The sequence below is a fragment of the Sapajus apella genome, unplaced genomic scaffold (genome assembly GCF_009761245.1).
Source record: "Sapajus apella isolate SASKATOON/1434 unplaced genomic scaffold, GSC_monkey_1.0 scaffold243, whole genome shotgun sequence".
Taxonomy (NCBI): Eukaryota; Metazoa; Chordata; class Mammalia; order Primates; family Cebidae; genus Sapajus; species Sapajus apella.
In genome coordinates, this window is record NW_022437183.1 from 121110 (window position 1) to 148263 (window position 27154).

Consider the following 27154-nt stretch of genomic DNA (forward strand, 5'->3'; position numbering starts at 1 on the left):
ATACTCCTTGTACAGTCTACAGAACCGTGAGCCAGAATAAACCTCTTTTCTTTATAAATTGCCCAGTCTCAGGTATTCCTGTATAGCAATGCAAACAGGGTAACACAGAGCATAACCAAATATGTATTAATGTCTAAAACTGGGATAATACCTATAGCACAGGTTTGTTCTGAGAATCAATTGAAAGAGTAAAATATCTGTTCTTTCATTGAACAAAGCTTTAATGAATACCAATATGTTCAAAACACTGTGCTAAGTGATAGAGATCAGATGTCCTCCCTTCAGTTTAATAGGGCAAAACTATGTAAAAAAATGAAATTGTTACAGGTGTAATATATGATGTAGGCAGTAGTGGGGGAAGGTATAAAAAGCTTTGTGGAATAGTAAATATTGGAGCTGAATGTTGAAAGATAGTTAGGTGCTTGTCAGGTAACCATGTGTGCAGGTGACAGTAAGTAGAGCAGAGCAGGAACAACAATGTAGAGGCTGATGTGTTGTGAAGCTGCAGATGCAGATGATTAGAGGTTAGGAGTACCAGAGATGTTGCAAGATGAGGTGAGGTATGTAGATAAGTAAAATGGGGCCGGAAGGTGAGATACATAATCTTGGGAGCATTTCTAAGGAGTCTGAATTTTATTCTATAGACAGAAGTCATAGGGCCCTGAGCCAAGAAATAACATGATCAGCTCTACATTTTCAAAAGATAACTCTGCTTCACATTATATGTCATTAGGGAAATGCAAATTAAAATAACAGTGACGTACTATTACATGACTGTTAGAATGGCCAAAATTCAAAACAGTGGCAACACCAAAGCTGGTGAAGATGGGGAGCAACAGGAACTCTCATTCACTGCTGGTGGGAATACGAAATGGTACTTTGGAAGATTGTTTGGCAACTTCTTACAAAACTAACCATATTCTTACCATATGATCCAGCAATTATGCTCCTTGGAATTTGCCCAAGTGAGTTGAAAACATGAAAATCTGCATACCAATGTGTATAGAAGCTTTTTTCATAATTGCCAAAACTTGGAAGCAACTAAAATGCTCTTCAGTAGGTGAATGTATAAATAAACAGTATACCCAGACAATGGACTGTTATTCAGCACTGAAAAGAAATGAGCTATCAAGCAGTGAAAAGACATGGAGGAACCTTCAATGTATGTTACTGAGTGAAAGAAGCTACTCTCTGAAAAGGCTGTATACTGTAAAATTCCAAATATATTATGTTCTGGAAAAGGTAAAACTATGGAGATGGTAAAAAGTGTAGTGTTTGCCAGGATCTGAGGGGAGAGAGGGATGAATAGGCAAAGTACAGAGGATTTGTAGCACAGTGTATGTGTTCCGTGCGGTACTATAATGATGGATACACATCATGCATTTGTCTAAACCCATAAAATGCTCACCACCAAGAATGAACCCTGATGTAAATTATGGACTTCAGTATATGTGTGAATACGATGTGTCACTGTAGGTTTCATCAGTTGTAACAAGTGTACCACTCTGGTGCAGGTTGTGATAGGAGGTGGCTGTGGGAGTGGAGGACATATAGGAACTCTGTACTTTCTGCTCAGTTTTGCTGCTCAAAAAATGAAGTCTATTCAAAAAGGAAAATTTTCGTGTTTAGATTAACTTAACATTCATTTCTCTCTTTTTAGTTCCTTTATTGGTGAGGTTTTACTGCAGTGCATTCTAAAGTTGAACATAAAATTGTTTTAGAACTTTATGTGACTTCTCCCATTGCTTAAACATCATTGCTGAATAATACAAAAATATGATACTCTAGTTTTTATAAGACTTTTTCAAAATTGAAAAAAAGCACTATTGCCATCATAAACAGATGGGTTGGAAGAGTGAAAGGCAAGAATCGAGGATCAAAACTAGGCCATGAGAATTGTTCAGCTAATGAAGCCATAAATTAAGTTCTAGTTAGTGTAGATGGCGTGGGTGACATATTAAAACAGTATCAAGAGGCTGGGCGTGGTAATCCCAGCACTTTGGGAGGCTGAGGCAAGCGGAACACGAGGTCAGGAGTTCAAGATCAGCTTGGCCAATATGATGAAACTGTCTCTACTAAAAACACAAAAATCAGCTGGGTGTGGTAGTGCGCACTTGTAGTCCCAGCTACTGGGGAGGCTAAGGCAGGAGAATAGCTTGAACCCAGAGATTGCAGTGAGCTGAGATTGCACCACTGCACTCCAGCCTGGGCAACAGAGCAGGACTCCATCTCAAAATAAATAAACAGAAAATAAACAATATTAAGAAGTCATATTGTCTAGAATTGGTCATTTCTAGGTGTCATGGGGTTTGGGGAAAATCCAAAATGGTTGACAGATCATTCTGAGGGATGGCATGAAAGGGGGTACTCTTTCCCTAGATGGGGGCTACAGGAAAGCAGGAGGTTTATGAGAAAAATAAGTTTTGAGTATTTTGTATTTCAGATGTTTGTGGCACGTTCAGACTTCAGATGCCTCTGGAATATCATGCTTATGGAGTGGAGATTATTAACCACAATCTTTAAAAATAACTGCTTCTTTAAACATGCGTATATGAAAATTGTAGTGAGTTCAGTGATGTCTCATATCCTTTGGTAGAAAAAAATGCAGAAAATTTATGTATGACACATTTCTCTTTGACTCTTGCACTTTCTTCTTCTTTTTTTTTTTTTTTTTTCCGGTAGAGACGGGGTTTCACTATGTTGGCCACAATGGTCTTGATCTCTTAACCTCATGATCCGCCCACCTCGGCCTCCCAAAGTGCCGGGATTACAGGTGTGAGCCACTGGGCCCAGCAGACTCTTGCACTTTCATGGTATTCACTTTCTGTTCACCAAGGTTTACTTACTGATACCCTTCTCCCACTCTGAGGCTTTACCTATCCTGAAGTACATTAAAAAATATACCCATGTCAGAAACAGTTCCCAACTCATCCTATGAGGCCATTATTACCCTGATACTAAACCCAGACAGACATAAAGAAAATTACAGATCATCATCCCTTATGATTATAGATACAGAGATCCTGAGGAAATACTTCCAGACCAAATCCATCAACATGTAAAGGGTTATATACCATGTACAAATGGGGTTTATCCAGTAATGCAAGATTGATTTGACACACAAAAATTAATGTAATATGTGAATAGAAGAGGAAAGAAAACCACGACTATTTCAGTACACACTGAAAAAAGCATTTGACAAAATTTATACCCCGTCATGATTAAAAAGAAAACCCATCTAAAGTAGGAATAGAAGGGAAGCTCTTCAACCTGATAATGGTTATATGAAAACCCCACAGTTAATATTATACCTAATGATGTAAGACAATGCTTTTTCTCTACAATCAGTAATAAGACAAGGATGTCCAGTCCAGACTGGAGTTTTATTCAGTCATTCTGAAGATTCTAGAGCAGGGCAATTAGGCAAGAAAGGGAAATAAGCTGGGCGGGGTGGCTCATGCCTATAATCCCAGCACTTTGGGATGCCAAGGTGGGCAGATCACCTGAGGTCAGGAGTTCGAGACCAGACTGGCCAACATGGTGAAACCCCTTCTCTACTAAAAATACAAAATTTTGCTGGACGTGGTGGCGGGAGCTTGTAGTCGCAGTACTTGGCAGGCTGAGGCAGGAGAATTGCTTGAACCCAGGAAGCAGAGGTTGCAGGGAGCTGAGATGGCGCCATTGCACTCCAACCTGAGCAACAGAGTGAGAATCTGTCTCAAAAAAGAAAAAAAAAGGAAATAAAAGGGTATATAGGTTAGAAAGGGAGAAGTAAAAGTCTGTATATGACATGATCTTGTTTGTAGAGCTTTTATATAGAAGATCTTTAGGAAGATCTAAATAACTAAATGAACTACATAAACAGTTCAGCACAGCTGCAGTGTACAAGATCGATATATTAAAATCAATTGTGCTTCTATACACTAGCAATGAGCAATCTGAAACTAATTAAGACAGTGATTCCATTTATAATTGCACTTAAAGGAATAAAACGAATAAATTTGACAAAAGAGAACAAAACTTGTGCTCTAAAAATTATAAAACATTGTTGAAATAAATTAGATATGAACTGAAAAATAGTACATATTTATGGATTAGAAGACTTAGTATTAAGATTGCAATACTCTCCAAATCTACAGACTTAATACAGTCCTTGTCAAAATCCCAGCTGACATTTTTGCAAAATGGGCATACTTAAAGTTCATATGGCAATTCATGGAGCTCAGAATAGCCAACAATCTGAAAAGAGACAAACAAATTAGAGTCACACTTCCTGATTTCAGAACTTACTACAAAGCTGCAGTAATTAAGATAGTCTGGTACTGGCATAGGTAGATCAACAGAATAAAAAGTCTGGAAATAAGCCTTCACATTTACAATAAATTTATTTTTAACAAGCACCCAAGACACATCAATTGGGAAAGAATGGTTTTTTTTGACAAATGGTACTAGAACAGCTGGTTATCCACATGCAAAAGAATCAAGTTAGACCCTACTTCACACCATACACAAAACTAAATTGAAATTGGACAATAAACCTAAATATAAGAGCTAAAACTATACAAATATTAGAAAAATATTTTCAATCTTTATTACCTTGGGTTAGGCCAGATTTTTGAGTATGACAAAAGAAAAATAACCAAGTTAGACTTTATCAAAATTAAAAACTTTTGTATTTCTAAAGATACCACCAAGAAAGTTAAAAGACAGCCCACAAAATGAGAGAAAACATTTTCCATTCCTGTGTCTGTTAAGTGTTTATCGAGTCTGCGGCATTGGGCAACTGAGCACCAGGAGCTCACCAGCTGAGCTACACGGCCGCCCGACTAAGTGTTTATCTAGAATATGTAACATAAAAACTCATACAACCTAATAAAAAAAATCCAATTAAAAAATAGACAAAATATATGAAGAGACATTTCTCTAATGCAAATGGCCAATAATCACATAAAAAGAAGCTCAATGTCATTAGTTTTTAAAGAAATGGATATCAAATCCACAGTTAGATATTACTTCACACCCACTAGGATAGCTTTAATAAAAAAAAGATGGAAATATTGGCAAGGGTGTGGAGAAATGGGCTACCTCATCCATTGTTGGTGGAACTATAAAATGATCCATACCATTTAGAAAGCAGTTTGGTAGTTCCACAAATTGCTAAACATAAGAGTTACCACGTAACCCAGCAAAGCTACTTCAAAGAAAAAGGAAAATATATGTTTACACAAAAACTTGCAGCTGAATGAATGTTCATGTTAGCATTATACATAACAGCCAAAAATTGGGACCAACTCAAATGCTCATCAACTGATGAATGGATAAACAACATGAGATATATTGCTACAAGGGACTGTTATTCAGCAATAAAAAGGAATTAACATGATGGACTTTGAAAACATTATGCTAAGTGAAAGAAGCCAGTCACAAAAAATTGTATATGATTATATTTATGTGTAAAGTCCAGAATAGACCAATTTGGAGATAAAAAGTAGATTAGTGGTTGCCTAGGGCTGAATGGGGGAATGGGGGAATTTGGGAGTGATGGTTACAGGGTATGGGGTTCCTTTTAGAGGTGATGAAAATTTTCTAAAGCAAATATGGTGATGGTTGCACAACTCTGTGTACATAATAAAAACCAGTGAATTTTAGACTTTAAATGAGTGACTTTTATGGCATGTGAATTGTATTTCAATAAAGCTTTTTTTTTTTTTAGTTGGAGTCTTGCTCTCTCACCCAGGTTGGAGTGCAGTAGTGTGATCTCAGCTCACTGCAGCATCTGCCTTCTGTACTCAACCAATTCTCCTGCCTCAGCCTCCCAAGTAGGTGGGACTATATGCATGCACCACCATGCCTGGCTAATTTTTGTGTGTGTGTGTTTTTCTTTTCTTTTTTTTTTTTTTTGGCAGAGATGGGGTTTTGCCATGTTGGGCAGGCTGGTCTCGAACTCTTGACCTCTGGTGAGTCACCCGCCTCGGCCTCCCCAAAGTGCCGGGATTACAGGTGTGAGCCATTGCACCTGGCCCTCAATAAAGCTCTTTTTATAAAGGTTTGCCCAGTTTGCCAGAAAGATGTGTATCATTTCTCCTAGTTTAAGTTCAAGGCCCCCACTTTACAGACTTTTCACTGATTACTAGCAATAGCAATTTGATCAGTCTTGTGCTCCTAGTACTATCCTTGTAATTTAGTTTACTACAGCTGGGCTTACCACTCATACTCATTAGCTATTGTATGTATGTGAGCAGAGATTGTCTAATATTAATTACTAATTTTAATGTCATCTTAATGCTGTAGTATCTTCTGGAAACCCAAATGCTCATTTATTATCTAGTGAGTACTGTTTTTAAGCAATCTATTATGATGCTTGCTATTCCTTTTATCCAGTATTATTCAAATATATAATGGGAGTGGGCATGTGGCTTATGCCTGTAATCCCAGCACTTTGGGAAGTCAAAGCGGGAGGATTGCTTGAGCCCAGGAGTTTTGAGACCAGACTGTGCAACATAGAGCTTGTCTCTACAACAAATACAAAACTTAGCTGGGTATGATGATGCATGGCTATAGTCCCGGCTGCTCTGGAGGCTGGGTGGGAGGATTGCTTGAACCCAGGAGGTTGAGGTTGCAATGAGCCATGATCATTGCCACTGTATTGCAGCCAGGGCAACAGAACAAGACGCTGCCTCAAGAAAATATAAAGTCAAATATACAATGGTTGTAAAGTTCTGCTTTATATGGCATAGAAGACGTATTTATATGTTTTAGAAAAGGATATACATAAATTTTTCAAATCCTTACAAAAATATGCTGATGTGTTGAGTTTGGCTTATATATCATTTAACAACAAAAGTATTTGTTGAGCATGTACTACATATATAAGTAACTGCTGAGCTCTATTAAGATACATTAAAATATCAAAAATATACCTATTCTTAATAATCTTATGGTCTAGATGGCAGAGTGATTTCAGAGACAAATGTGAAAAGTTCAGGATTAAATGTAATTAAAAGCACGAAAGTGAATTCTGGGGCTGTTTGGAAGATTGATATGGGCCACAGTTGCTTGGAAAATCTTTACAGACAAATGTCATTTTCAGATAGGCTTGTTAAAAAAATTCTTGTTTTTTTAGGTACAATACTCAAAACATGAAAAAAATATATATCACCAATGTTCAAACCTGATTTGGCTAGAACTGGAATACAGTTGCCTACGGCATATTCTAGAGAAGCTAGAAAAGTCAAAATAATGGATAACAGAAAAGAGCCTCCGTTCTTCAATGACGATAACATGGGACCATTTTACTACAGACTTCATTTCTATGATACCATGGAGCTCTTCATTGAAACATTAACTGGAACATGTTTTGAGCTGAGAGTTTCACCCTTTGAAGCTGTTATTTCTGTGAAAGCAAAAATTCAAAGATTGGAAGGTACTCATCTTTCTTTGTGGGATATGAAGATTAAATTTGTTCAATAATGTCTAGTAATTTTTAAATTATTTTAATAGAGACAATTTTAGACATATATGATGTTAGGAAGAATAAGACAATGAACCCCTGGTACTCCCTCTCTCCAACATGTATCAGCATCATGAACTATTCTGTTCCCATTGCTGTGTTCACCAGATTCCTTGGAAGCAAATCCCTGGCATTATGCTATGGTGTGCAATAATATTTTAGAATAGCTTTTAGCAAGTTATAGTGACGTGAAAATTGTGCCTTAACTATTTTATAGTTACTTTTAATGGGAAATAGTAATTCCCTTTTTACACTGCTTTGTAAATCCCCCCCCCCTTTTTTTTAATGTGGAGGTTTTCCGAAAAGAGTTTTTGGCTTACATTTACATATATTCAGAGTTCTCTTAGTATAGCAAGGGTGCTGAATAATGTGTAGTGTCTCTTTTGTAGTTTGTATATTTGCAAAACGTGCCTAAAAAGACTAATTTGTATTAAAATTAGCCTTTTTCTTTGCATTTTGCAGATGTCTGCAATAAGTAATGTTTGCCACTTATAGTTTTTAAAAATCCAGTTTTGGGTAGAAAATTAAATTGTTCCATATGACAGTAAATGGATCTTTCTTGATGGAACCAGCTGGAACTTGCTTGTAATATAAAGGTAGTGACTAGGATTGCCCTCCAGCTGGTATAAGTTCAGAATTACAGAAGGATGAGGAGGGTTAGAATTTTCATTTTTGTGAGGTCAAGGGTCGTGATATATGAGCTCCTGAATATTTGTAATTTCTCTAGCTCTAGGAGATCTACTGAAGTGAGTGGCTGGCCGAGTCCAGTGACCACATCAGCACATTCAGTAATCGCTCTTGACGCTTTTGTCTGCCCTAAATGATTTGGTGAGATCTAGAGTCATAATATAAAATAATAGTTTATTTTGACTTTGTTCTGCTTTGTAATTTATATCATAGTTTAAAGGATACCTTTTTTGGAACATGCAGATAAAATCCTCTTGTGTTCTAAATAATCTCTGTATTTTTTATCTCTTTAATGAATTTTGAATAATCTCTATGCAGCAAAAGCACTTTAGAGAGAATCCTGTTTCAATCTTTTTATGTCAGAAGAGTCAACTTGGGTTTAGAGGAGATTAAGAACTCATCCAAGGGAAGTATTTAGTTACCATGAGTCAGAACCAGAGTCAAGTTATAGATTCCTTGTCCTATGTAGGAGGAGACATTGTGGGGATAAAAGCAGTGGCTTTGTAGTTCTTAGGCAATTGAATCTAAGTCCAAAAAAACAAATACAGATATTTGGAAATTAAATAAGGTAATATGTAAAATACCTACTGTCTTAGTCTCCTGGAGCTGTCATAACAAAATACCGTAGACTGGTGACTTAAACAACAGAAATTTATTTCTCACTGCCTGAGGGCTGATGTCCAATATCAGGTTACCAGCATGGGCAGATTCTGGTGGGGGCTCTCTTCCAGGTTTGCTCGCTGCATTCTCACTGCATCTTCACGTGGCAGAGAGAGAGCATAATATCTCTTTTTACAAAGACACCAGTCACCACGAAGACCCCACTGTCATGACCCTATCTAAACCTGATTATCTTGCAAAGGCATCATCTCCAAATACCATGGTAGCAGTAGGGCTCCGACATATGAATTTTGGAGGGGCACTGTTTAATCCATAGCACATATCGCTAGTTGTCAATAGCTCTTAATTACCCCTTCCTGTTTTCCTTCCCCATTCTCACACCCTTCACTCCTTCCTTCCTTCCTGCTCTGCACACTTGATCATAGTCTCTCTTTTTTTTTTTTTTCTTTAAAGATGGGGTTTCACCATGATGGCCAGGCTGGTTTTGAACTCCTGACCTCAGGTGATCCACCCACCTCGGCCTCCCAAAGTGCTAGGATTACAGGCGTGAGCCACCACGCCCGGCCGATCATAGTTTCTTATAGCCCATGGGCAATGACAGTCATTCTGGTCTTTGAGAGGTTTCAAGAGGGTAGCCTTCATGAAAAGTACATTTTAAGCCCTTTCTGGGTGATCTTTATACCCTCAAAGACATTTAGGGTCACGTGGTGTGAATCAGACTCTCCAAGTTAGAGGGATATGGAATAGGGAGGGCGGAGGTGAGGCTGCCTGGGTTCATCATGCTGGGAAAATGGTTGTTCTGCCAGACTGCTTTTCCTTTAGGGGAAGTTTTTGGTGAGTTCGGAACTAGAGACTGATGGGGAGAGCAGGGCGGATGGCGGGGCTAGTGGAGAAGGGGCTGAAGGAGTGTGCTGCATTAGGAACAAGGGGGCTGCAACAAGGGAGGAGCGGGGCCTGCTCAGGGACTTGCAGTGGCCTTGAAGGGACTGGAGTGCTGAAGCCCTGCTGCTTGTCTTCAGATTACTGGGTGCCCAAATTACTTAACCTCTCTTTATCTTAGTTGTCACAGTCTAAATGGGAAGAATAATAGTATTTATCTTAAAGGGTTGTTCTCAGGATTAAATGAATTAAAGGTGAAGTGCTTAGCAGAGCGATCCTCCTGCCTCAGCCTCCCAAAGAGCTGCGATTACAGACATGAGCCATCATGCCCAGCCCTCTTCCTTTGTTTACGTAGATGTGAGTTTCTAACCTACATTCTGTTTTCTGTGAATAATGTCTTTTTTTTTCCTTTGAGACAGAGTCTCACTCTGTTGCCCAGGCTGGTGAGTGCAGTGGTATGAACTTAGCTCACTGCAACCTCTGCCTTCCAGGTTTAAGTGATTCTCCTGCCTCAGCCTCCCAAGTAGCTGGTATTACAGGTGCCAGCTATTATGCTCGGCTAATTTTTGTATTTTTATTAGAGATGCGGTTTCACCATGTTGGTCAGGCATGAGCCACCACGCCCAGCTGAATAATGTCTTTTAACATTTCTTGCAATGTGGGTCTCCCGGCAACAAATTCCACCATGGCTGGCCCTCTTCTTTCTTTATGTAAAACTTACTTTCTGACCTACATCATTTTTTCTATGAATAATGTCTTAACATTTCTTGCAATATGGGTCTGCTGGCAACAAATTCCCTCAATTTTTGTTTATCTAAAAAGTATTTCTACTTCATTTCTGAAGGATAATATTGCAGGGTATAGAATTCTAAGTTGGAAGCCGGGCGCGGTGGCTCACGCCTGTAATCCCAGCACTTTGGGAGGCTGAGGCGGGTGGATCACAAGGTCAAGAGATCGAGACCATCCTGGTCAACATGGTGAAACCCCGTCTCTACTAAAAATACAAAAAGTTAGCTGGGCATGGTGGCGCGTGCCTGTAATCCCCCCTACTCAGGAGGCTGAGGCAGGATAATTGCCTGAACCCAGGAGGCTGAGGCTGCAGTGAGCCGAGATTGCGCCATTGCACTCCAGCCTGGGTAACAAGAGCGAAACTCCATCTCAAAAAAAATAAATAGATAATCAAATAAAAAGAATTCTAAGTTGGTATTTTTTTTCAACACTAAATATTTTACTCCACTCTTTTCTTATTTGCATGCTTTCTGATGAAAACTCTGCTGTAGTAATTATACTTGCATTTCTGTATGTAAGATTTTTTTTCCTCTTTCTGGCTGATTTAAGGATTTTTGTCTTTGTCTTTGCTTTTCTACAGTTTGATATAATATGTCTAGGTGTAAATTTTTTGGTAGTTGTGCTGTTTGGTGTTCTCTGAGCTTCTTGGATCTCTGGTTTGGTATGTTTCATTAATTTCAAAATCTGGGCCATTATTTAAGTATTTCTTATGTTTCATTTTTTTCTTCTGATACTCTAGTTGCAGCTTTTGAAATTGTCTTACAGTTAATAGATGTTTTTTGCATTCTTCTCTGTCTCTTTTTTTTTTTTTGAAACGGAGTCTTGCTCTGTTGCCCAGGCTGGAGTGTAGTGGCATGATCTTGGCTCACTGCAACCTCTGCCTCCTGGGTTCGAGTGATTCCCCTGCCTCAGCCTCCTGAGTAGCTGTATTACAGGTGCCCACCACCATGTCCAGCTAATTTTTGTGTTTTTAGTAGAGATGGGGTTTTGCCATGTTGGCCAGGCTGGTCTCAAACTCCTGATCTCAGGTGATCCACCCGCCTCAGCCTCCCAAAGTGCTGGAATTACAGGTGTGAGCCATTGCACCTGGCTTCCAAGTGAATTTTAAGATTGTTTTTCTAATTCTGTGAAGAATAACATTGGCAATTTGGTAGGAATGCCATTGAATATATAAATTGCCTTGGGCAGTATGGCCATTTTAATGATACTGATTCTTCATATCCATGAGCATGGAATGTTTTTTCCATCTGTTTGTGTCATCTCTGATTTCTTTGAGCAGTGTTTTGTAATTCTGATTGTAGAATTCTTGCACCTCTCTGGCTAGCTGTATTCCTAGATATGTTCTTCTTTCTGTGGCTATTGTGAGTAGAACTGCATTTTTGGCTTGGCTCTCAACTTGTACATTATCAGTGTATAGAAATACAACTGACTTCTTTATACATTGTTGTATCCTGAAATTTTGCCGAAGTTATCAGATCTAGGATCTTTTGGAAAGAGACAGGGGTTTCTAGGTATAGAAGTTTATAATTTGCAAGTAGAGTTAGTTTAACTTCCTTTCTTCCTATTTTGATGTCTTTTATTTTTTTCTGTTGCCTGATTGTTCTGGGTAAGACTTCCAGTACTATGCTGAATAGGAGTGGGAAGAATGGGCATCCCTTCCTGTTGCAATTCTCAAGGGGAATGCTTCCAGCTTCTGCTATGTTGTTGGCTATGGGTTTGTCATAGATGGTGCTTAATATATTGAGGTATGCTCCTTTTAACTAGTTTGTTGAGGGTTTTTAACATGAAGGAATGTTCAATTTTATCAGAAGCCTTTTCTGCATCTATTGAGGTGATCATATGATTTTTGTTTTTAGTTCTGTTTATGTGATGAATCACATTTATTGATTTGTATATGTTGAAGCAACTTTGCATCCCAGAGATAATGCCTACATGATCATAGTGGGTTAGCTTTTTGATGCGCTACCGGATTGGGTTTGCTGGTATTTGGTTGAGGATTTTTGCATCTACATTCATCAAAGATATTGGCCTGAAGCTTTATCTTTTTGTTGTGTTTCTGCCAAATTTTGGTATCAGGGTGATGCTGGCCTCATAGAATGAGTTAGGGAGGACTTTATTGTGTGGTTGCTTTGTAGTGTCAATGGTCTATAAACTTGTGTGTTTTTGTGATGGTGTGTAATGTTCTTTTGTTTCCATATTTAGCATGCTCTTAAGTACTTCTTGTAAAGCAGGTCTGGTGGTAACAAATTCCCTTAGCATTTTCTTGTCTGAAAAGGATTTTTATTTCTCCTTCACTTATGAAGCTTAATTTGACCAGATATGAAATTTCTTTGGTTGAATTTTCTTCTCTTTCAGACTGCTCAGTATAGGCCCCCAGTCTCTTCTACCTTGCAGAGTTTCTGCTGAAAGGTCTGCTGTTAGCCTGCTGGCTTCCCTTTGTAGGTAACCTGCCCCTTCCCTGTTGCTTCCTTTAATTTTTTTTTTTTTCATGCCAACCTTGGAGAATCTCATAATAATGTCTTGGGGATCATCATCTTGTATCTTGCAGGAGTTCTCTGCATCTCTTATATTTGAATGTTGGCCTCTCGCTATTGAATCTGGGGAAATTTTTGTCTGTGATACCCTCAAATATGTTTTCCAAGTTGCTTGTTTGCTTTCAGGGATACCAGTGAGTCATAAATTTGTTCTCTTTACATAATACCATATTTCTTGGAGGCTTTGTTCATTCTTTTTAATTTTGTCTTTGTCTGATTTAGTTTGGAGAACCAGTCTTTGAGTTCTGAGATTGTTTCTTAAGCTTGGTCTATTCTGTTGTTAATACTTATGATTGTATTATGAAATTCTTTTAGGTTTTTTTTGTTTGTTTGTTTGTTTTGTTTTGTTTTGTTTTTTTGAAAAGGAGTCTTGCTGTGTCTCCCAGGCTGGAGTACAGTGGCATGATCTCTGCTCACTGCAACCTCCAACTTCCTGGTTCAAGCAATTCTCCTGCCTCAGCCTCCCGAGTAGCTGGGACTACAGGCATGCGCCACCACACCCAGCTAATTTTTTTATCTTTAGTAGAGATGGGGTTTCACCAAGTTGGCCAGGTTGGTCTCAATCTCCTGACCTCATGATCCACCCACCTCAGACTCCCAAGGTGCTGGGATTACAGGCATGAGCAATGGTACCCGGCCCTCTTGTAGTGTGTTTTAAGCTCTATCAGATCAATTTAGTTCTCCTTATAACAGCCATTTCATCTTTCAGGTCCTGTGTCATTTTATTGTAATCCTTAGATTCCTTGGATTGGGCTTCAACTTTCTTCTGAATCTCACTGATGTTCATTCCTATCCATATTCTGAATTCGGTGTCTGTCATTTCATCCATGTCAGCCTGGTTAAGAACGCTTTGCTGGGAACTAGTACAGTTGTTTGGAGGAAAGACACTCTGGCTTTTTGAATTGCCGAGTTCTTATGCTGGTTCTGTCTCATCTGTATGGGCTAGTGTTCTTTTAACTGTGGTGAAATTTGAATACAGTCAGCTGACTTCTTTTCAGGGTGTTTTCAGAGCCCTGAGGCTTTGTGCAGGGTCTTTATTTGTAGTTGAATTATTGTCCTTAGTTTCACTGGGAGGTGTATTAACAAAGTGTTTCTGTTGTTGAAGTTTGTGCTGTGATCTAGTAGGTGGTGCTTAAGTGTAATGGCCGATGGGTAGGCTCTTGCTCAGACACATGGCTTCTCTGTGTTTCCTCACAATTACAGCCATGCTCCCTCTCAGTGCTCTGAAAGTGTGGGCTCCTCTTCCACTTGAGTGCTGGCTGCAGATCTCAGCATGGCACTCCCGAGCTGCATACCACAGTCCTGGGGTGAGCTCCCTAGCTTGGAGGCATCAGGGGCCAGGAACTTGGCAGTGTCTATGGCAGAGTGCCTTTTACTTGTCTCTTGGGTCTCCATCCCAGAGAAATGCCAAGCCACTATGAATCAGTGCGACTGGCCCAGAGTAGGGTGGCTGCATTGTGGTCCCAAGCTGGGGTCCCTGCCTAGTAATGAACAGGGGGTGTGGGAGGTTCACAGGAGAGACAGACTGCAGCTTAGAGCGGCTGCAGCTTGCTGGAGGTATGGGTAAAGCATTCAGGGTCTTTGTTCCTTACTCAGTCTGAGGGCATGAAGGGCAGTACCACTGCATTGGCACTGGCTGGGGTTCAGATGGGGGTGGGGTGGCTGTGCTTCTGGCCTGAGCCAGGGACTCCACTTGGGTAAGACCAGGGGTAGAGGGCTCATTGGGAGACACTGGGTTTTTCTCCATATAGTGACTGGCATGCTGGAACATGAGTAAAGCTCTTAGACTCTTTGCCCCTCCCCCAGTATAAGGGCAGCAAGGGCAAGAGCCACAGCAGTATCAGTGGCAGAGGGGCTGTTGGTTGCCCCTGGGAGCTCCACACCAGGGAAATGCAGAGCCACTACCAATGGGAATGATCAGCCAAGGGTGGGATGGCAGTTCTGAAGCAGGAGCGGCAGCAAACAAACCTCTCGAACACCAAACAGGGAAGGAAGTGGTGATTTATTTGTCTGGGAGCTGCAGCAGGTGAAAATACCTTAACAGCCAAGCTCCTCAACGAAGAAAATCCTTGCCCTTTTATTTTATTTTATTTTTTGTTTCATTTATTTTTTTTTGAGACGGAGTCTTGCTCTTTTGCCAGGCTGGAGTGCAGTGGCACGATCTTGGCTCACTGCAACCTCCCTCTCCCAGATTCAAGCGATTCCCCTGCCTCAGCCTCCAGAGTAGCTGGGACTACAGGCGTGCACCAACAAGCCCGGCTAATTTTTTGTATTTTAGTAGAGACGGGGTTTCACCGTGGCCAGGATGGTCTCGATCTCCTGACCTCATAATCCACCTGCCTTGTCCCCACAAAGTGCTGGGATTGCAGGCGTGAGCCACTGTGCCCCACCAATCCTTGCCCTTTTAAAGGCTTACAATTCTAGAAATTACACGTGAAAGGGTCTTGATCCATGAAGTAGACGTCGGGTATGTGACTAGGTAGGGGTTTGATTGTGTTTAAGTAAAAACAATGCCTTCTGGAAAGATTCCTCCATACCATGCCTGTGATCTACAGGAGTGCGATTAAGGGTGGCGGTCTGCCAGCCTTTACTTCTCCTATTTAAATGCAATGTAGAAGTCTAGGGGGAAGGGGTGTTAGAAGCTTAAGAGGATTAAGGGTCTTCTTCCCCAGTTTTCCCGTCCCAGGCCAGAGTCCCTGTCTGGTGAAGAGTAGGGGGGGCTCACGGGGAAGAGAGACTGGACTTCTCTTTGTATGATGGCTGTGGTGTGCTGAAAGTACCTGTGTAGTCACCAGGCCCTTCATTCCTTCCCAATTCGAAGGCCAGTAAGGGTGGTGCCACTGAAGCTGCAATGGCAGAGGGGCTCTGGGTTGTCTCTGGGATATCCTCCCCAGAGAAAGAGCCGACTCCAGCCTAAATGTTCAGGCACAGGGAGAGTGGTTGTGCTGGGAGCCCATGTCCAGAGGCCCTGCCTTATGAGGAGCAGCGGGGGCGAGCAGCCTCATGGAAAACAGCCTGGCTGCTTTTTTCTGTAAGTCAGCTGCCCTGTTCCCCCTCTGGAATCTAAGAAAAGCAGGAATGCGAGCTGTAGAGATGCAAAAATAGTGGCCTACCTGCTCTTTCTGGGAGCTCTGCTGGCCTGAAAATGCAGTTGCAGGTGGCTGTGGTCCCAGGACAAGAGGCCCTGCACACCGAGGACTAGTGGGATTCGGGACCCGTTGATATGGCTCCAATGAGTGGAGAAAACCAGGGTTCTTGGCCCTCATGCTGGTTTAAATAAAATGACACAAAATTACACGGACACACGTGGAGTGGCTTTAAGGAGCAGAGCATTTAATAAGCAAGCAAGAAAAGAGAAGACAGGAGGAAGAGGCTCTCCCATACAGAGACAGAGAAGGAGGTGGGGCTCCAAAGCTGAAAGAGGTCCCCAAGTGTGGTGGATACCAGCCAGGTATATATGCAGAAGCTGGAGGAGGTGATGTCTGATTTCCACAGGGTTCAGGGGATTGGTTTAATTAGGCATGTCATTCACATAGCTCACAAAAAAGGTGACCATCCTACCGTAGCCTTTTAATATGCAGTTGCAGGGCACCATGATGTTCTACACTCGTGGAGAAAGGGCAAGAAGCCATGTTTGGGTGGACCCAGTTTATAATGGCCGGCATTTAGATATCAAAGATTGCCGGCCTGGCTCTACCGGGGCTTTACAAGAAACTTTTCTGTAGATGCTTTAAAAAATGGAAACTTCCCAAGGACCCCTCTCCTCCTCTATCTGCCTAAAATAATTTCTTAGTAACTCCTACAACATTCACCCCTGTGGAGATGCCACACTAACTGCTTTTAGGGGGTTTTGGGCAACGGCTCTTTCTGGCTACTTCCTGGAAAAGGGTGTTGAATGGGGAAAAGCAGCTAGGGCTCCTCCTGGGATCTAAGGGTCCTTGGAAGAATGACGTGTCCCTGTGTGCTTCAGTTTATAGCACCATTTGGAGTTTGATTGCTTCTAGGTGAGAAGAAACAATTCGAGTTATAGTATTGAGTATACAGGGTCCAAATATCAATATAAGACATATAAGTAAGAGAGGGCTTTAATAAGCCAGTTCCACAGAGAAGACTGGAATCTATTAAAGAGGGATTGTAGCCACCTGGGGCTGAAGCCAGCATTTTCCCTAAGTCTGTTAATAATTTTGATTTGATTTTTGAGTACCTGTAGATTTTCCTCTACTTTATTAGAGGTGTTAATCCAAAAGCAGCATGTTTCTTTTAAAACTGCATCACTAAACCCAATAAAAAGTCCCAGCAGACTTGATGACAGTAAAACTTCCATGCTTTCTTTTTGTCAGTAACTATTATCCCTGCTATAAGGATACTAATTAAGCAAAATAAGATAGCAGTGGAAACTGTCTAATATTTCAGTTAGAAGGTGCTACCATATATAGCCCTATTGCAAATAGTAGAGTGAGGACAGCAGTTCCCCCAAGTGTGGTTTGGTAGGTAATTTCCATCTAAAATTTTACTTGCCAAGACACAGAATTCCCCTTTGGGTGTTTATGAAGTTCCTTTGTTTTATTTTTCCAAACAAAGAAACCTCCTGGTTATGTGCACCTTACTCGCTTTCATTACCTGGCAGAATTTGCAAGATAATTGCCCACAACTAACATACTAATTCACATTTTTATGTTATCCGTCTGTTTTGTTTTTTTTTTTCCCAAGCTGCAGAAGATTACCACTTGATTCACAGGAATAAGAAGGGTTAGTCTAAAATGTAGGCAAAAAGCTTTAAAACAATTAATGAGGCTAGGATTTAATGACAAATGCATGATAAGCTTTGGAGCAAAATTTTTTGTCCAGTCCTCATTTTTTATACAAACTAATTATGAATAAACTTTAATCTTATACTTGGTCTGATTATTTGTATGAAGTACAAGAAAGAATGGTTATTTTTACATAGGCCTTTTGGATTGACTTTGATGAAACTCTGTTCTCCAAGGAATTTCAGATAAGACTTTTAAAGCCAAGCCTAGGCATTGGTTTGTATCTTTTAATACCTGTGAATTGGGTGATCCTCTCCTCTTGAGGTCCCAAGATAAACTCAGAGCTCCCAGACATGTTAGAAAGTGACATTCTTTATTCACCAGGGGTTAGGAACCCTGTGCAGGGACTGTGCAGATGAGATATGAGGCCAGTTCTCCCCAAGGGGCTTTTATTGGCTCAGCATGTCAAGCTTGATTCCTTAAAGGGAAACACACTTTTCAGTCAGAGCCTTGGAAAAACAACCAGTTTTTCCAATTGTGTTCTGTTGACCAAGAAAAATGGATTCTTATTGCACTGATACAAACAACTATATTGCCTTAAGTTAAAAGTACTTACAGATAGTCTCTAAATTCTAGAGGAACCAGGCAGAGAAAAGTGAACATGCTCCAAATTTTGTTCACAGGAGTATACCCTGCACGATTATTAAAGGCCATAAATAGTTTAAAATAAGTTTCCTTGACTCTGAAAAACAAAACAAGGATCAGCAATAGTCCAAGCAAAAGTTAAAAAGGTTTTAACTTTCTGAGTGCAGTCCACTTTGTTAACTCTTGTTTTGCTTGATATTTGTGAACATGTTAGTTCTTGCTGAGTCCCATACATTCTTTCTCTATTCCAATGTTACAATCTTAAAAACTATTAAAAACCTATATTGGAGAATACCTGTTAAAGTCCTTAATATAGCTTGATTATCTTTTGAGAAGGAACCAAGCAAGACAACAATTGTCTGCGAATGACAAAATTTTCAGGATAGTTAAAAATATGACTGACAAAGAAGTTTATTTATTTTCATAGTTTACAATAACTTTGCCCTTAATTATGATTGACAGCATATGCTTAGACATTAGAATTTTAGAAATCCCATACAATTTTGGAACATACATTAGTATTCACTAAAATATGACATAAAGAAGATTGGATATCATTTTGGCAATCTCATGCGACTACACATGTTAAATAATCCTGTTTACCTCTTTTCTGAATGTTTTCGGGGCCCTCTGAACCATCCAAAAAGCCAGGCATCAGGAAGGACAATTTCCGGATTGCCATAAATTATTTTGCCAAAATGATGACTCAAAGGGCAAAAAAAGAGACTTTTTCCAGAAAAACAAGATTCAAGAAGAGAAAAAACATAAAAGCCTTTTAAATATATCTGTAACTTGAATATCCACTTTGAATTAAGCTGAGTTCTCCTTAAGAAAATCCTTTTAAATTCCTTGTTACTTGACTTTAGCCATGCCAAGCAGTTAAGATTTTCGGCTTTTGAGCTTTACAAAAAGGGACCTCAGTGGTGAAACCAGTGAGTCTTAATTAGGTTATGAGTTAACCATGAGTGTACCAGGTATTTTCAAAGGGATGATAAGCAGCTTTTGAAACTATCATTTGCAAAATTGTGACTGAGAAAAGTGAAGGAGAGTGACCCAAACAATTCATTTTGTTTTCAGCCCCCAAGCCGTTCTTGCCCATGCTGGGCATAGGCTGAACCAACTTTGGGTGGAGACTGGTTTACAGTCCATATAGTGTAAAACAAAGAGGTTAACAGCTGCTTCCCAAGATATACTTCCCTTTTGCCTGGGGACCAGACCTAAGAAACTAGCCACAGGATTAGAAATCTAGGAAGCCCGGGAGCCATGCAGCTGGAGGCTACAAGATTTTGACTCTTCCTAAACTGTTCTTGAGATTAGAGCTTAAGATATTTTGTAAACTCTCCCTTGATGGATCAGCTGGCACTACCCAGATTGACAAACCGGTTTATCTGATTTAGCAGAAGAAGACAGCCACCACTGTAAAATGGTGGAGACTAAAACAAAATATTGCCATGTGGTTACAGATTATGTTTCCAAGGACATGAAACAAGATGGAGGCCTGAAGTCAAGTTGGTTACTGACCATTTTTTTGGGCTGGCTTAACAGCAGGCTTATGGGGTCCTGGGCCTGCATCCTAACCTAAGATACCCTTTCTTACCCTAACCCAAGATACCCTTTATTTAACAGAACCATACAGAAAGACATGCAGAGCACACCAGATTGTCTACAGCTTAAGCCCAACCTTACTTTTTCATTAATTATACATTTACAGAGAACATAAACAGTGATCCTTATCCCTTTTACCCATTTGCACAGGGAGAGAGAAGCCAAAAGCCCAACTGGTGAGAAATTTTTACCCTTTCGATGGTGTATTAGGCTTTTGGGTTCCCTTCCCCCAGCTCAACTTTAAGCCAAACATTGGAAAATTAACTTTTTCCAGGTTGGAAGAACATTATAAAAGAGATAAAAGCCATTTTAAACTGCGAAAGAAGGAAAAACACCATAGAAAGAAATGGAATTAGGGTTGTTAAGAGGTAATGCCTCTCTTCCTACTAGGAATGGTGTTTTCCCTACTTCTTTGCCTTTCCTATTTTTTCTTTTCCCTTTTGGCCTACTTTAGGAGACATATTGCTTATCTCCAAGATTCTCTTCTGCTTGCAGAGCTGCCAGTTTTAGCTGCAGTGAGGATTTGACTTAGCAACAACATAACATCCCTCTGTGTGAGGTAAAATACCTGAGTTAAATTTTGGAAAGCTTCTGTATACCTATTAGGGTCGTGAGAAAATTGGCATAAGTCTCCCCTTACTTGCCTAAGGTCCTGCAATGAGAAGGGAACTTGAAGGGGCCCAAAATAAGGGGGACCCTCAAATGATTTCCCTGAAAGTTACTTTTTTAATTTTGAGGAACTGTTTTCCATGGGCCTGCCCAATATGGTTGCTAACAGAGCTGGGTTGATCTTACAATGCTTGCAAAGGTTTAGTAGGAATGCCATGCTCTTTTACAAAAAAAAAAAAAAAAAAAAATGCTTTTTTTTTTTTTTATATATTTATTTTTGAGATGAAGTCTTTGTCGCCAGGCTGGAGTGCAGGGGCGCCATCTCAGTTAACTGCAACCTCCGCCCCCCGATTCAAGTGATTCTTCTACCTCCACCTCCTGAGTAGCTGGGACTACAGGTGTGTGATATCATACCCAGCTAATTTTTGTATTTTTAGTAGAGATGGGGTGTCACCATGTTGGCCAGGATGGTCTCGATATCTGAACCTTGTGATCTGCCTGTCTCGGCCTGCTGAAGTGCTAGGATTACAGTTGTGAGCCACCATGCCCGGCCCGAGTTGCTTTCTTTAAAGTTCTAAGGTTAACCTAGCGTTTCAGAGTGCACTCCAAGGGGGTGCAAGCTGAGCATAATGTATTACCCCTTTAGAAAAAGAAGTGAGAATTAAAGTGTCCTCTTGGTCTCCTTCCTTTCCGTATCACCCAGAGTGGAGAAGACAGGAAGTGTCCTCTGAATGTCTTACCTCCCCAGTTTCTGGATCTCAGCACTTTTTAAAATGTGCCCCTGCCTTGGTTGTAGGTGTGGTCCTCCAAGCCACAGAACTGCATCAACTAAGTGATGGGGGCTAACCAAGCATACCTATGCAGCCTTAGCTTATCCCCCTTGTGTGATTTCCCTGTGATGTCATAGAACCCATATAATTTGCCTGGCTCTCCAAAAAATGGATCTCTGGAGAGACTGTGTCACCTTTGGGCAAGGCTCCTTTAACAGAGGCAGTGTGCTAAACTGCCTGCTATTATGGCTCATGCTAAAGCACTTGCCCTTAAAAGAAAACAGTTGTTGTTGACTTCTGAACTTAAAATTCCCTTACTGATTAAGTACTATCTTAATTGGAGACAGAATAGATGCCTTAACACAGGAACCAAATGGCCATTTTCCCACTGATGGGACAATATCGGGACTAAAATGTGGCTGCTGAAGATGTTATACTCCTAACTGTTGAAAGCAAACACTTCCCATTCTCAGAAGAGGCCTAGAGCCTGATTTCTACTAGGTGACTGATAATACCATGTGCTTGCTGTTAAAATGCTCGCTCTGAATGAAGAAACCCTCCGCTCAAACAGGCTGTGCGTGAGCAACATGGCTGTTTATGCACCTAGGTGTGGGTGGGCTGAGTCCGAAGAGTCAGTGGAGGGCGGTGGGTTAGGAATTGGTTTTATAGGTTTGGGGTTAGCAGTGGAAAGTTACAGAAGCAACTTTAGGGTGGGTTTTTGCAAGCTGGGAGGGGGTCGTAGGGTCTGGGGTCACCAGGTTGACCAAGATCGGTTACAAAGTCTAATGGCCTTGTCAATTAAAGCCAGAGTAAGAAACAATAGAAGAATGTCTCAAGTTAGTTAGGCACTGCAGGGGTGATTGTTCTTCCACTTTTCACGGTCTTTCAGTTACTTCATGTTTTCTAATTCAGGAAGGCCCTCCAGAGGTGTAAGTACGGGCCACGGTTCGGTCAATCAGCCTAAAAGACCTTACACTCACCAGAGAAACTGTAGAGATAGATATTGAGTTATTGCCTGCCACAATTTGCAATCTTTTCTAACAGATCTGTTTCCCTGAACTGTAAAGATTCCTGCACATTGGAGATTGCAGATAAAAAGAGAAAGAAATTTGGTGACAGGTAGCTGGAAGAGAGCCTTGAGATTAAAGGACAGATTTAAAGTTGAAATCAGCTTCATACTTACCAGTCGGATGACTGAATTTCCTCTCCCAGTCAATGCATCAAAATGATAACCATGCCAATGAGTGGAGAACAATGGTTCTTGGCTCTCATGCCAGTTTAGATAAAATGACACAAAATGACATGGACACACATGGAGTGGTTTTAAGGAGCAGAGTGTTTTATAGGCAAGAAAGAAAAAAGAAGGAAGAAGGAAGTCTCCCCCATACAGAGACAAAGGGAGGGGAGGCTCCAAAGACCAAAGGTCCCCAAGTGCCAGCCAGGTATATATGCAGAGGCTGGAGGAGGCGATGTCTGATTTCCACAGGGCTCAGGGGCTTGGTTTGACTAGGCATGTCATTCAGGTAGCCCACAAAAAAGCTGGCCCTCCCACCCTAGCCTTTTAATATGCAATTGCAGGGCACCATGATGTTCTACACATGTGGGGATATGGTGGGGGTGGCCCTGTTGCCAGAAACTTGTGGGGAAAGGGCAAGAAGACCAGGGAATCACCATGTTTGGGTGAATCCAGTTCCTAATGGTCTTCATTTGCATATCAAAGGTTGCTGACCTGGCTCTAAGAGCCAGGGCTTTACCAGAAACTTTTCTGGAGATGCTTTAAAAAATGAAAAATTCCCAAGGACTCCTTTTCCTCTCTATCTGCCTAAAATAATTTCTTAGTAACTCCTACAACACCACATGGAAAACAGTCTGATCATTTTTCTGTACACAGCTGCACTTGGCAGGGGGTCCATATTAGTCTCTAGTCACTGGGCTCTCTCTCTCGAGCCAGAGGGCAACTGGAACGAGGGCTGCAGAGCAGCAAAGATAATAGGCTGCCTGCTGCCTCTGGGAACTGTGTTCCAGGGAAATGCAGCGCGACTCCTGGCCTGAGAGCTTAGACAGGGCTGGGGTGGCCATGCCAGGTGTCCCAGACAGGTGAGGTGCAGTGGAGGTGAAGCCTTCAGTCCCATCTGCTGCTCAGCCCTGGGAATTTGGCCCCTATCCTGGGGGCGTGTGAGGGGAGCTCGACCTGCCTTATAACTGGAACTGCAGCCGCTTAGTGCTGGGGTACCAAGAGCTTTGGATCTCTGGGACTTGCATGTGTCTGAGTGGTGGCTCTGCCAAGGCTCCATAGAGCTCTGCGTGTCAGTCTGCAGGCCCTGGTGTGGGGAATCTCATGCCAGATCTCCTAAGCCCAGAGTTGCAAGGGTCTGTGGTGGAAGTGTGGGTCCCCAGGGACTCTGTGTCACCATTTCCCCCACAGTGGGGTGCCTCCCCTAGTTCTGCACCACTCCCAGATGGCCAGTTGTCCTGTCTTACTTCTCTCCATTCTCTGTGGGTTGTGTTGCTTCCTTGACGAATCCCAGTATGTCCACCTGTATGATTTAGTTTAAGAGCTAGTGTTTACCTGCCGCTTTCTCTTCTCCATGAGAGCGGCACACACTAGCTGCTTCTAGTCAGCTGTCTTGGCCGGAATCCCCAAGACAACATTTTTAATCTTGCAGACCTTATACTCATGGTGAGAATTGGTCATGGCATGTAAGAAGCCATTTTTTGGCTTCTGAAATGAGATGTCCTGGAGTCTTAGCAATGGATATCAGAGTGCCTGTGTATCAGAGGGTGACAGATGCTGTGCCAGAGTCACCTGGACTCCCTGAAGCAGAAGACACTGAACAATGAAGATGGACCCTGAGCCCTAGCTGGAGCAAGAGACAAAGGCACCACCAGCTCTGGGAAGCCATCTTCTTAATATTTTTTATTATCCTTTTAATAACCATAGGATCTATAGTGGTAGCCCCTGTTTTATTTCTGATACTAGTAATTTGTACCTTCTCTCTTTTTTTCTTAGCCTGGTTAGAGGCTTATCAATTTTATCGAATTCTTCAAAGAACTGGCTTTTGATTTGGTTTTCTCTAGTGATTTGCTGTTTTCAATTTTATTGATTCCTGCTCTAATTTTTCTTCTGCTTATGAGACTTAGATCACTGACTTGATCTCTTTCCCCTTAATTAGTATATGCACTGAATGCTTTAAATATCCCTCTTTGTAGTGCTTTTCTGCATCCCACAAACTTTGGTACTTTACAGAGTTGTGTGAAGCATAACAATGTTTTGGTCAACAATGGACCACATATAGTATGGTAATCCCATATTATAATGAAGCTTAAAAATTTCTCTCACCTAGTAGCATTGTAGGTGCTGTAATACTGTAGTGCAAATATTACTCAGTGTTGTAGTGATACTGGTGTAGTGTTTCCTCCTGCCAAAGCTGAAACTGCCCCAAAAGCGGTGCCAGCAAATTTTTCACAAGGCAGTTCCCCAAACTTTCCTCATGTGGCTGGTTGGGATTCCCAGCTAAGAAGCACTAAATGCCAGGGTGATCACTCCAAAGCATTTATTAGGAAAGCTTACTTACAGAGGGCTGCAGCAATCCTTGTGACAAACTGAGAAAAAAGAAATGTTCTACCATACTAAGTATGCCTGTGGTGAGGGGGTCAGGTATGGAGTTTTTATGAAGGTCAGAGGAATTTGACTCAGAGCTGGGGCCAGTTTTTTGTTGTTGTTGTTGTTGTTGTTTTTTCAGTGTTATGGGCAACAACCTAGATATCTTTATCTGTGCTTGGAGTGTTTAAGGCCCTGGTTTGGGTTCATGCCTACTGGAGAAAACCTGCAGCTGGCTGGGCCACAGAGCAGTCACGGCACTCTGATTTTCAGTCAGGACACAGAAAGAAAGTGGATTGGGGGCAACCAGGGGACCCTTACGTGTAAACAAACCTACTGCACTGCCAGTTGTATAAAAGTATAGCATATAACAGTTATGTATAGTACATAATACTTGATAATAAACTATGTTACTGGTTTATATATTTACTATATTATACTTTTAGTTATTGTTTTAGAGTATATGCTTTATAAAAAGGACTTAACTATAAAACAGTCTCAGGCAGGTTCTTCAGGAGGTATACAGAAGACATTGTTATCATAGGAGATAATAGCTCCATGGGTGTTACTGCTCCTGAAGACCTTCCAGTGGGACAAGATGTGGAGGTGGAAGACAGTGATTTTTGTTTTCATTTTTAAAACTGATTTATATAATTGTAAATATTTGTGGGGTATATGTGATATTTTGATACATGCATACAATGTGCAATGATCAAATTGGGGTAACCAGGATATCTATCACCTTAATTTATTCATCGTTTCTTTGTGTTGAGAGTGTTAGAAATCTAACTGTAGTCACCCTACTGTGCTGTCTAATACTAGAACTTATTTATTCTACCTATTTTTGTACCCATTAATCAATGTCTCTTCATCCCTTCCTTCCCCCTATTCTTCCCAGCCTCTGGTAACCATCAGTCTTCTATCTCCATGATACCCACTTTTTTAGCTTCTACATATAAGTGAGGACATGTGATGTTTGTCTTTCTGTGCGTGGCTTTTTTCACTTAACATAATGTTCTCTAGTTCCATTCATGTTGCTGCAAATAATAGAAGTTTATTTTTCTTTTTTTATTTTTTTGAGATGGAATCTCACTCTGTAGCACAGGCTGGAGTGCAGTGGTGTGATCTCAGCTCACTGCAACCTCCGCCTCCTGCATCCCGGTTCAAGCAATTCTCCTACCTCAGCCTCCCAAGTAGTTGGGATTACAGGCATGAGCCACCATCACCAGCTAATTTTTGTATTTTTTTAGTTAAGACAGGATTTCACCATGTTGGCCAGTCTGGTCTTGAACTAACCTCGTGATTCGCCCACCTCGGCCCCAAAGTGCTGGGATTACAGGCGTGAGCCACCGCGCCCGGCCCAAATGTTTATTGTTTTTAATGGCTGAATAATATTTCATTATGTGTATATGCCACATTTTATTTTTTCACTTATCAGTTGATGGACACTTAGGTTAATTTCATATTTTGGCTATTGTGAACAGTGCTGCCATTAATGTGAGACTACGGATATCTCTTCGATATACTGATATGCTTTCTTTAATATGTACCCAGCAGTAGCAGTAGGATTGCTGGATCATATGGTTGATCCATTTTTAGACTTTTGAGGAATCTTCATGCTGTTTTCTATAGTGACTGTACTAATACACATTCCCACCAACAATATACGAGTGTTTCTCCTTTCTCTGCATCCTTGCCAGCATCCATCATTTTTTTTTTCATAGTAGCCATTTAAACTGGGATGAGATGATATCTCATGATGGTTTTGATTTGCTTTTCTCTGATGATTAGTGTTAAGCATTTTTTCATGTACCTATTGGCAATTTGTATGTCTTCTTTTGAAAAATGTTCAGATCATTTGTCCACTTTAAGGTGCAAGAGAGCAGCTCAGGTGGCAGTCAGGACCCCAGCTTCGTCTTGGAGTTCCATGCTGCCTCATGTTGTCTGCTCACCTTTGAATTTTTAGCCTGTGAAATGATGGCTACGTCCTTTTAACAGTGATCAAAGTGTTGCTTCTAGCTCTTCAGTCCAGCTCTGAAGTTTTTATTACAAACTCTACGATGTTGATTGAGTGTAAACATGGTATTACTTGCCTAAATTGCTTTATCTGGTAATGCTGATGAAATTCTGTATGTTTGATTGAAAAGAAAACC

At 40.9% G+C, this 27154-nt stretch overlaps 1 protein-coding gene across 7 annotated transcripts in view; it reads left to right on the forward strand.

The window, feature by feature from the left end:
* ZFAND4 (zinc finger AN1-type containing 4) overlaps window positions 1-27154 on the forward strand; it is a 72102-nt gene that overhangs the window by 3233 nt on the left and 41715 nt on the right. For 5 of the 7 annotated variants that reach the window (XR_004266160.1, XM_032271639.1, XM_032271640.1 and 2 more), the window contains exon 2: window positions 7124-7423. The exons of the other annotated variants lie outside the window; for them this stretch is intronic. Coding sequence is in view for 3 of the 5 variants with exons in the window: in XM_032271639.1 (XP_032127530.1) it covers window positions 7162-7423 (262 nt within the window). In the remaining 2 variants the exon portion in view is untranslated. The remainder of the gene's footprint in view (window positions 1-7123; window positions 7424-27154) is intronic. 7 annotated transcript variants of the gene reach the window in all.